The 10,338-nt window shown below is 48.8% G+C and overlaps 2 protein-coding genes across 3 annotated transcripts; one reads left to right on the top strand and one right to left on the bottom strand.

The window, feature by feature from the left end:
* The first annotated feature begins 2,221 nt into the window (after nucleotides 1-2,221).
* Nucleotides 2,222-6,822, top strand: LOC126496110 (serine incorporator 4-like). The gene is given in 9 exon segments (XM_050133678.1): nucleotides 2,222-3,023; nucleotides 3,924-4,135; nucleotides 4,336-4,431; nucleotides 4,519-4,645; nucleotides 4,962-5,034; nucleotides 5,448-5,496; nucleotides 5,627-5,777; nucleotides 5,886-6,000; nucleotides 6,003-6,822. Coding segments are annotated over 9 exon segments (1,080 nt in total). The 5' UTR covers nucleotides 2,222-2,871; the 3' UTR covers nucleotides 6,108-6,822.
* A 149-nt stretch (nucleotides 6,823-6,971) lies between these two features.
* Nucleotides 6,972-8,718, bottom strand: LOC126496109 (small EDRK-rich factor 2). 2 transcript variants are annotated; one of them, XM_050133675.1, is made up of 3 exons: nucleotides 8,584-8,718; nucleotides 7,938-8,046; nucleotides 6,972-7,331 (listed from the first exon to the last, which is right to left on the bottom strand). In XM_050133675.1, the coding sequence occupies exons 1-3, from the start codon at nucleotides 8,588-8,590 to the stop codon at nucleotides 7,046-7,048; spliced, it is 402 nt and encodes a 133-aa protein (XP_049989632.1). In that variant the 5' UTR covers nucleotides 8,591-8,718; the 3' UTR covers nucleotides 6,972-7,045. The 2 variants fall into 2 exon arrangements, with proteins under 2 accessions (XP_049989632.1, XP_049989633.1); XM_050133676.1 differs by having other exon boundaries at nucleotides 7,152-7,308; nucleotides 8,584-8,717.
* Nucleotides 8,719-10,338: the final 1,620 nt, after the last annotated feature.

The raw sequence follows: 10,338 nt of genomic DNA, 5'->3' as shown, positions 1-10,338 counted from the left end.
TATACACACAGACAGAATATTGTATACATAATAAATAAATAAATGTTTAAAAAAAAATAATAAATATTTTAAAAATTGTACCAAAAATGCAAAGTAAGCGAGAAAGAAATTAAGAGAAAGACTGCTGCTAATAAGTTGCCTCAATGCATTCTGGGACAGCTTTTCAGGATTTCTGGTTCACAATCAAACTTGTTGGCCTGACAGAAGTTCACCAACATTCTAGAACTGAAAAGCAACTTGTACACATGTCAAAAAGGCCTCGAAGTCCTGGTGGTAGATGCCACCACTTCAGGAAGTTCTGTGAGATGATGAAGCAGAGTAAAATGGAAACCAGGAAACAACCCTGGGCACCCACACCTCCCTGCAAACACGTGAACGGAAGAGCTCACCCTGCTGTCCAGGCTGAGAGGGACAACGACTTAGCAGCCTGGACACAGAAGCAAGGCCCATGTCCTTCTTTGACTCTGGTAGCACTATGACACCTACACTGTCAGTATCACTGTTTAATAAACAGGAGGTTCCTACCCCACAGACTGTATCCTGCTTCCCCAAATACCTTACTGTATTTGAAACTAAGTCAAGACAAGAATAGAGGAAGACTTTCTTCTTGGGGAAAGCATCAAAGGAAAACATCACCTCACGGGAGCGAGAGGCAGAGGCTCAGTCCTCAGTGGGACACCCTTCTATACAGCACCACCACCACCACAGCTGGGGAAGATCACAGGAGAGGGGCAGAGAGGATGTAAGAGCTGGGGGATGACGAGAGCCATGGAAGGTGAAGTTTTGCACTGACATGGTGGTCACATTCATGAATGCATAGAAGCTATAAGACCTGTAAGAGTCCTGGGTGAGCCAAATCTAGTCAAAATTCCAGCACAGATGGGTGAGGTGTGCTCCAGACCTCACCCCATATTCCTTGCTGGGGAGCTACTAGTGTTTGGTAGCAGCTGGGGGAGGAAGGACCATTCTTTTTGTTTCCCTAGCTCCAGAGGATGGCCCCACAGCCACACACATGTGGAAAGTGCTAACGGAACTGAGTTGGTTATTAAGGGCGGGGGGATAAAGTTGGGCGGGGGTTGTATTAGGAGTCTATTTGAGGGGCCTTAAAGGGGAAAAATAGAGGATAGAATCATGTGTCATTGTATATGTGTATGAAATTTTCAAGAATGATGAAAAAACTGACTTCGCAAATATCAAAGGAGAAATTTCTAGAACTCATTTTCAGTTCCAAAGAGTTCTGATTCAAACAGCAGCAATTCAGACATGACTCAGTATAAAAAACATCATGCTGAGTAAGCGCTAAGAAAACATTCTCATACAGCAACAAGGCGTAATTGGAATTGTCATTTTGAAGTATCAACGCTTGGTCTGCAGATGATGGTGAACGACAGGGAAGGGGGCCAAGAAAGTAAACGAGGGGCTTCTCCTGGAAGGAGGTGCAACCTTCTCGGCACAAAGGAAATCCAATATCCAGACCACATGAAAAGTGATCGCTATGGGAACGGCGCAGCTGTGAAAATCCACGTCAGTTTGTATTAACTGGCCTGGCAAGTTTATGTAATGCAGGACTCGCTGAACAGCCACCGACAGGAAATAACTCTGGTAACAAAGATACCATACCTGTGTTTAATCTGATGCTTATAAGGAGGGAGGACGAAAAACAAAAAAGCTATTCTCTCAAGAATAAGAAGGGGCAGGCAGTCTGAGGTATGTTTGGGGTTCTTTTTAGACAGTATCTTATGGGGCAGTTTAATTAGAAACAGCAAGAAAGCAAGAGCTCACATTTCTCTCTAGAACCCATTATCTTGGTCGCATTGATGAGCTAGGCCTGCAGAAAGCCACAGGAAACTCCTGGCACCAAAGGGTTTCAGTTTGAAAATAATCCTGCCAAGTTATTTGGAGACCAATTAGTTCAGTTCTACAAAGAAAAGACAGACAGACAGACACAAAGTCGTTTCCATTAAGGAAACCCATGTCTCTGCAGATAGATGTGCACATGGCCACCCTCAGGGTCCTGACAAAGAGGACACAGGATACTTTGAGACACAACAAGAGGAATGAGCTTAGAGGTCATTTACCCACAAATTCTAAGTTTTAAATCTCAACCGGACACTTGAGACGCCCAACAATAAAGCAGGCTTAGTTTACTCTCAGAGCAGAAAGGAAAACAAACCACTCTCCACTTGGGACTGCCTAGATTTAACCAAATTCATCACTGTGGTTTATCGATCCCAAATTCCTGTTAGACCAACGGGTCAGGGCTTGGCTTCTCAGAAGACTTAGCTGCGTGAAGTTTTCAACAGAAGCTTTTCAACTCTAAGCAGACTTTTCCTAGAACTCAATTTTCTCAGCACTGCCCACGCAGGAGGCACAGCTGGGAAATCCCAGGTCTTTAACTGAGAAATGTCAGCTTGGAATGAGTGACCCCCAAAAGCTACTTTACATAGCACCCCGAGTAGGAGTCTAAAAGGGTCAGGTTGAAGGTTTAAGGCAGCAGTTCTCACCTGTGAGTCATGACTTTGGGGCCTAAACAACCCTTTCACAGAGGGTGCATATTAGGTATCCTGCATATCAGATATTTACACTATGATTCCTAACAGTAGCAGAATTACAGTTATGAAGTAGCAACAAAAATAATCTTCTGGCTGGGGTCACCACAACATGAGGAACTGTGTTAAAGGAACAGCATTAGGAAGGCCGAGAACCACTGACTTAAAGAGACATTCAAACGGGCCGCACGCCTTTAATCCCAGCACTCGGGAGGCAGAGGCAGTCGGATCTCTGTGAGTTCGAGACCAGCCTGGTCTACAAGAGCTAGTTCCAGGACAGGCTCCAAAACCAGAGAAACCCTGTCTCGAGAAAAAAAAAAAAATGGAGGGATACAGAGACCAGCCAGAGCTAAAAGTTACCAATGGTGTCTATCTTGCAGCCTGGCATTATATTGGCATCTGTGGAGGCTTCACATTCATCCTATTACAGCTGGTGCTTATCACAGCCTTTGCCCACTCATGGAACAAGAATTGGTAAGGAGCCCCTAACCCTAAAGGTTCCCCCCAAGGAGGGTGACAGGCATTATTGGATAAACACAGAAAGGTCACATTAGGTATTGCCCCTATGCCTCCCCATGAATAGTACCGAAATGCTCAAGAAACCAGATGTGATGCCACTCACTTGTGATCCCAGCACTGTAGAGGTGAGAACAGGAGGGTCAAACGTTCAAGCCAGAACAGGACTCATGAACTCACAAAAATGAAGCAGGGTAGGGAGTTCCAAATCAACCTCTTTAAAAAAAAAAAAATACATACACACACACACAGGTAATCAAGAATGGTGATACGGCTGGGCAGTGGTGGCACACACCTTTAATCCCAGCACTCAGGAGGCAGAGACAGGCTCCACGAACTCTGAGTTCGAGGCCGGCTTGGTCTACAGAGAGAGTTCCAGGACAGGCTCCTAAACTAGAGAAACCCTGACTTGAAAAAAAAATAATGGTGAAGCCGGGCAGTGGTGGCGTAGCCAAGTGGTGATGGTGCACAGCTTTAATCCCAGCGCCTGGGAGGCAGCGGCAAGCGGGTCTCTAAATTCAAGGTCAAGGTGGTCTCCAAATAGAGTTCCTGGACACACAGAAACCTGTCTCAATAAACAATAATCAAGCAAAAAAGTGACAAATACCCATAATCTCAACACTCAAGATGCTGAAGGATTGAGGCATGCTGGGGCAGGACTGCCAAAAGTTCAGGACCAATCTGAAATACATAGTGAGTTCAAGGACTGTCTGGAGTATATAGAGGTCCTGTCTCAAAACAAAAAAAAAAAAAAAAAAGCAAAGACCAAGAATATACTGTGTAGACTAGTGGGCTGACCAATTAGTGTCTGCTGAGAGATGGGGTTGGAGTGACAAACCCTAATCCACTTCTCTTTAGGCAGACTGGCGCAGCCCAAGACTGTACCTGGTTCCTAGCTGTATTACTGACTACCCTAGGATTCTACAGTGTGGCAGGTGTGGGAGCTTTGCTACTGTTCCACCACTATACACACCCTGATGGTTGCCTGCTCAACAAGATGATACTCAGCCTACATCTTTGCTTCTGTGGCCTCCTTTCTTTCCTCTCCATCGCACCTTGCATCCGCCTCAGTGGGTATTTGTGACTTAATAGTCTAGATTTTTGGGTGGGCTGTGTCCCTTTGAGTATTATAACTTTATTAGGCTTCTCAATTATCTAAAGAACCTCTGCCGCTTTTCCCACACCCTCAGCCTCCCCCAAGGATGAGGGTAGAAGTGCAGGTAAAAAGTGGGGAAAATTCATGTCAACTAATGACAGCTGTTCTCTCTAGAGCACCCAAGCTCTGGCCTTCTACAAGCCTCTATCATCAGCTGCTATATCATATACCTGACCTTCTCTGCACTGTCCAGCCGCCCCCCAGAGACAAGTGAGAACCCAAGTGCTGAAGACCTTTTCTGTTCCTGCTAAATGCCCAGCTTTTTTAACCCCTTTCTCTTCTGTTGCCCCTTGGCAGTAATCTTTCAAGGACAGAATCACACCTTGTGCCTGCCTGGCCAGAATAAAATGGAACCACAAATACCAGACACCTCGGTAGCAGTGTTGAGTGCGGGCATCATGTATGCCTGTGTGCTTTTTGCTTGGTACGTAAAGATGTCAATGGGAAGTGTGAGGAGAATGTCCAGGGCTGTGGTTTATTTAAACTGTAGAGCAAGACTAGAACCAGAAAAGCTCCCCACGAACAGGGACAATTTCTAAGAATAGCACTTTGTCAGATGATCTGTGTGAGATGACGGGGGCAGGGGAGAATGTCTTGAGTTTAAAATTCACAGACTTTAAGGGCCTCTGAGAGCAAAATACCGCTCCCCACTCCCACCCCAAAAGATACCACCGTTGACTAGTTGGCAATAAAAGCCCCTAATCCTTATCTGGCACAAAGTTAAACTCTTTCTTTCACAGCAACGAGGCTTCCTACCTGGCTGAGTTATTTGGACCCCTGTGGATCATCAAGGTTTACAATCATGAGTTCCAGGTGAGCATCCAGAGCTCACTAACCCCAACATCCCACCCCCAAACACAGAGACACACATCCTACCAACCTCTACCCAGAATGCTCAGATTCTAGCTATTTCCTTTTATTGAGTACCCACAATGTGCTAGGCACTGTACTAGATACTTTACATACATCATCTCGTTTAATTTAATCCTCACAACAACCCTGTGAGGTAGGTATTTGCTCCATTTCACAAATAGAGGAGTTGAGGCACAAAAGATTAAACATCTCACCAAAGTTTGCATAGCCAGTTATATGCTGGAGCAAGAATTTGAACCCAGGTGTGCCTCCACTTCTTATACCAGGCCAATATTTTCAAAGGGAAACTTTCCTAAATTAGTCCCCTTACATTGTCTTGAAGTCATTTCAAAACATGTTGCTTTGTTTTACAGAAGCCCTCACTCTGTTTCTGCTGCCCCCAAACAGTGGGACCAGAGGATGGTGAGCCAAGTGGGCAATCTAGGCAATGGTTGAATCCTGTAAAGTGCCAAAGAGCCCTCAAGAGCCTCCATAAGTCGGGGGAGGGGAGTTTCACCAACACTGCTTCCCATCGGCACTTCTCTCTCTCTAGGGCAAAGTAGCAGAGTCAGACCAACTGACCAAGAGAGCCCACCAGCCGCCCAGGTGCAGAGCCAGCATCTTTCCTACAGCTACTCTGCCTTCCACTTCACCTTCTTTCTTGCTTCACTCTATATCATGGTTACCCTTACCAACTGGTTCAGGTACAATGAAAGCAGACATAAAATACTCTCCTGAAAACCTAGCTTAAGGAAAAACTTGTTATAAGGGAAAGGCCCTGCAGAATCTCTAATCAGTCTTTGGTTTCACAGTTATGAGGGAGCAGAACTGGAGACCTTCACTAAAGGTAGCTGGGCTACCTTCTGGGTCAAAGTTGCCTCCTGCTGGGCCTGTGTACTCCTCTCTATGGGGCTGCTCCTGGCACCACTCTGTTGGCTCCCCACTCAGAATCACCACCACCCTGGTATCTTCAGGCAACACTGCCATCACGTCAGTACTGCCAGGTAAAATCTAACCCCCCATTCTCTATTTAAAAACCGGGTACCCTTTAGATTATGTTCCTAATCTTAGCTCTGAGAGTCATCTGGCTGAGCTCAGTACCTCAAGAACAAATGAGTACCACATAGGCTAAAATGGAAGAAGTGGCCAAAGATACCCTTGATTTCTTGATTCAGTAAAAACTGTCTTCATTCAAGCTCAAGAGTCTAACTCCCAGGTCAGTAAACTCAGGAGCTGATCTAAAGTGTGGCACCAGCCCCTTCCTAGCTTCTGAGCTAGAGATAAGGAGCAGGAAAGACCAACAGAGTCTGAAGATCTGGGTCTGCTCTTGGTAATCAAAAGGAAACAAGTGGTTCAGCCCTGGGCACAGGATGTAAGAGCCCAGAACCACAGAACAAACCAGGGCACAGGAAAAACAAGCAGAGGCTACCACAGGTTTTAATCCTGAACTTGAGGTCAAAGAAACTGGAAGACAAAAACCACCTTCATTCCACGAGGAATGACAGAACTTAAGAGAATGTGAACACCGGAAGTTGGTGAGCGAAGTTTTTTTTTTTTTGGGCCAACTTTCAAGCAAACAAAGAATGAGGAAGAGACATAAACTTGGGTCTTAGATCCTTCCCCTCTGATGGCCCTCAATACCATCATGGGGATGGTGTTCAAGGTCTTAGGGCATAAAATCACAGAAAAGAAGTCTATAGTTCTCAGAGGATTCCTCACCACCGAACTGGAGTGCTTTTCTGGTTGCCATAGTAAAATAAAGGCTTCTTCTGTGATGTCTCCCTTATGAAGTCTACAAATCTCTCTTAGTTGCCTAAAAAGTCTCCCCTTTTGGTGGGAAAGGGCAGTCACTCCTCCATCCCCATCCCCCCAGTCCCCAGTCAAACCAGGCGCTCACGGAATTACAAAGCTACTTTTAATACTTTGGGGTGTGCCCCACAGGAATAAAAAACACTGGGAAGGGGTAACCCCCTCACCCCCAGGAGTGGCCCAGGGGTAGAGAGGCTACCTGAGGGGAAGGAAGCACAAAAGGAACCCGCTGCAGACTCAGGGCAAAGGGAATGCCATCGGTGCTGGGACCTGTGAGCACTACAGGAAGAAACTCGAGCATGGTGGGACTGGCTCCAGGCACACAGGCGTAGGGCAAGAGGGTTGGACACGAAGCCACAAAGCTACTTGGGTTCCTCCTTCTTCTCGTTTGCCTTTTTCTGCTTCTGCTGCATGATCTCCGAGTCCCTGGGGGTAGAGATGATGGGGCACTGGGAGGTACCAGAGGGCAAAAAGGACAAGATGCAGGGGGATGAAGGGTACAAAGGATAAGATGGAAGTGGATGGGACAAAGTTCAGCATATGGCTGCTATATTCCCACCCTAGGCGAACAAGAGGAATAGAGCTACGGCTCAAAAGGCAATCAGTGTCCATCTGGATGTTGCCCAAGGGGTCAGAAGTCTGGCCACTCAGGCCCAAGGCTCTCTATTCTGTACTGACTACCACACCCAACGACACTAGTGAACAAGTCGGGAGAAGGGAGGAGATACAAGCAGCAAGGAGGTCCAAAAGTACTGGGCTGTCAAAACAACTGTTCTTGACGTGTGAAGCTCCCTGCCCTTGCCCTTAAGGTCACAACCCGGGCACTCAGAAATCAGCCTGCGGACCGGGACCCGCCCCAGTCCCTTCCTGTATAGCTGTGACCTAACAATTTGGAGTGGGGAGGAAATAAAACCCTAGAGGAAGCAATGCGCTCTGCCCCTCACACCTCGTCCAGACTCGAGCCCTGAAATAGTTCTCTTTCTTGGTACACCCCTCGGTCTAACCCAGGTCGCCCTGTCCCAACCCGTCCCGTCCTTTCCCCTCCCTGGGGCTACCTCTGCTTGCGGGCGGCAGCAGAAAGCCCATCATCTCGGCGCTTTCCCTTAACCGAGTCGCTCTGCTTCTTCATGTTCTTCTGGCGGGCGAGCTCTCGCTGGTTACCGCCTAAGAAGAGAAGGTAGAAAGTGAGGTGCCGGGGCTGCTCCGAGCACACACCAGCGCCCCTCCTCCCGCAACCAGTACCCGACTATGCCCCCGCCTCGGCGCCGACCCCCCAGAGTCGGGCTTCGGTGCCCGGGGTGTGGCAGCCGCCACGGGGCAGGCTAACTTGGGGTACGGGAGGGCGGTGCGGCCGAAGCTGCTTGGCGGCGCGAGTCAAGTTTGGGGTGCCGCGGGGGCCCAGACAGCTGCTACAGCGTATGGGAAGCTCCGGGGCCTCGGGGGCACGCGCTGGGGCCCATCACCCAGGGCACCCGGCTTCCCCAGCGCGGAAAGCCGCCGGCGGCCCGCGCCCAACACAGGGGTCTCGGCAAGTGGCGGCGTGCGGAGGGCTGCGCTTCCGGCTGTGCGGGAGGCAGCTGGAGAGCGCTCCCTCAAGAACCTTCCGCCGGGAACGCTGAAACGACGAACGCGCCGGCTCTCGGCCATGCGGCTAGCGAGAGCGGAAAGAAAAGGGCGAGAGGAAAGGGTCCCAGCACTCACGGGTCATGGCGACGGCAGCGGCTCCAACCTGCCTCCGTTGCGTCCCCTCGTTCTGGCCGACGTTGCAGGCCCCGCCCCCTCCGCGCGACGCCACCAAGTCGTCTCCTTCCTCCCGCCCCTTCACGCCCGGACGCCGACTCTCATTGGGCGGAGCAAAACACGTGGAGCGCGGTGCCACGCGCCAGCCCCGGAGGGCGAAGAGCGGAGCTCGGTGGGCGGAGCGCCGGGCGCGGGGCGGAGCTTCCCGGGAGCGCTGGGTCCGGCCGGGAGAAACTAGGCCGGGTCACGTGGGCGGCGGGGTGGAGGGGTGCGGCTGGCGATGTGGTGCTCCGGCGGTGCCGAGCACGTGACCGGGCAAAGTGACCTCATGTGGGACACTTTTAGGGTACTGACAAAGTCGCCCCAAGGCACGCGGTGGCGGGGTGGGGAGGGGGTGAGGGCGGGATTTCCTAGGTGGTTCATCCGGTTGTGTGCTATCAGTTTTTCTCTGGAGCGAAACTTTGTGCTGTTACTTAGGACTCCCATTCCCCCCCGCCCCCAGCCCCGTGGCCGAACACTTGCCACGGTTCGTCTGAAAACACACACAAATACTTTCCCACTTTCGTTCCTCGTTGCTGCCCCTTCACTGTGTCCTAAAGTGATCTGCAATCATTTCCCAAGAGCCTGCGCCCAGGGCTCCCCTACTGAGCTGCACTTCCAGAATGCCCACAGAAACTTTTGAGTGTACCTTGGGGGTGATGAAACACACTTAAATCCGTGGATTTACTTCAGGAACTGAGGTTAGGGAATGCTCCGGTTATATCTGTCTAGGCTGTTTCTAAATTCTATCATCTGCCCCAACAGTTTCTTCTGGATTGTTAAGAGAGATCAGGCTGATAACTAAAACTTGTTCTCGTTTTCTGTCATCTCACAGATGCGGCCCCGTAGATGGGGTTAGTTAAACCTTCTCTCCCATAGGTCTAAGACAACCTGAGTTCTGCTAAACTAACAGGAAACAACCCAACAGAGGGCAGAACAGTAGAATTATCTTCCTGCTGCCCAAGCCAAAGACAACTTTAGTTAAGGCCCTTTATCCTGTTTAGTATCATGACTGAGCAACTGAATTCAGACAGTGCACGCTCTAAAGCAGCGGCTCTCAACCTTTGGGGCGACCCAAAGGTCACCTAAGACCTTCGGAAAACACAGTTCATAACAGTGGTGAAATTACAGTTATAAAGTAGCAACGAAAATAATTTTATGGTTGAGGGTCATGACAACATGAGGAACTATTAAAGGGTCAAAGCATTCGGAAGGTCAAGAGTCACTGTCTAAAGTCTATAAAAGTCAAGTATTTCCTTTGTTCTGTGAGCTGCTGTTGAATCTACAATCCCAGCCCCAGCTTCTCCAGTACTTCAGGTGGCCAGCATTTTTTTTCTAGTTTTTTGTTGTTGTTGTTTGTTTGCCCATGATCTTCCAGGCAATTCTCCCATTTCTACCTCCAATCTTGATGGGGTGATCAGATTAAGGTGTGCACCATCACATTCAGCTTTTGTGTGTGTATGTGTGTTGGTTTGCTTTTGTTGTTTTTGTTTTTGCTTTTTTTGAGACAAAGTTTCTCTGTGTAACAGCCCTGGCTATCCTGAACTCTTTATAGACCAGGCTGGCCTGGAACTCACAGAGATCCACCTGTCTCTGCCACCCAAGTGCTGGGATTAAAGGCGTGCTATTTTTGGGGTTTTTGTTGGTTTTTTTTTTTTTTTTTTTTTTTTGGTTTTT

The sequence above is a fragment of the Alexandromys fortis genome, unplaced genomic scaffold, assembly GCF_014885135.2.
Source record: "Alexandromys fortis isolate MF-2015 unplaced genomic scaffold, M_Fortis_MF-2015_v1.1 scaffold_1195, whole genome shotgun sequence".
Taxonomy (NCBI): Eukaryota; Metazoa; Chordata; class Mammalia; order Rodentia; family Cricetidae; genus Alexandromys; species Alexandromys fortis.
This window is presented reverse-complemented; position numbering and strand designations above follow the sequence as displayed.

Excerpts from the sequence above, each read along its gene's own strand:
- LOC126496109 (XM_050133675.1), bottom strand. Across the intron at positions 7,332-7,937 it reads GCTGCCGCCCGCAAGCAGAG|TGCCCCATCATCTCTACCCC; the intron begins GTAGCCCCAGGG and ends GGTACCTCCCAG.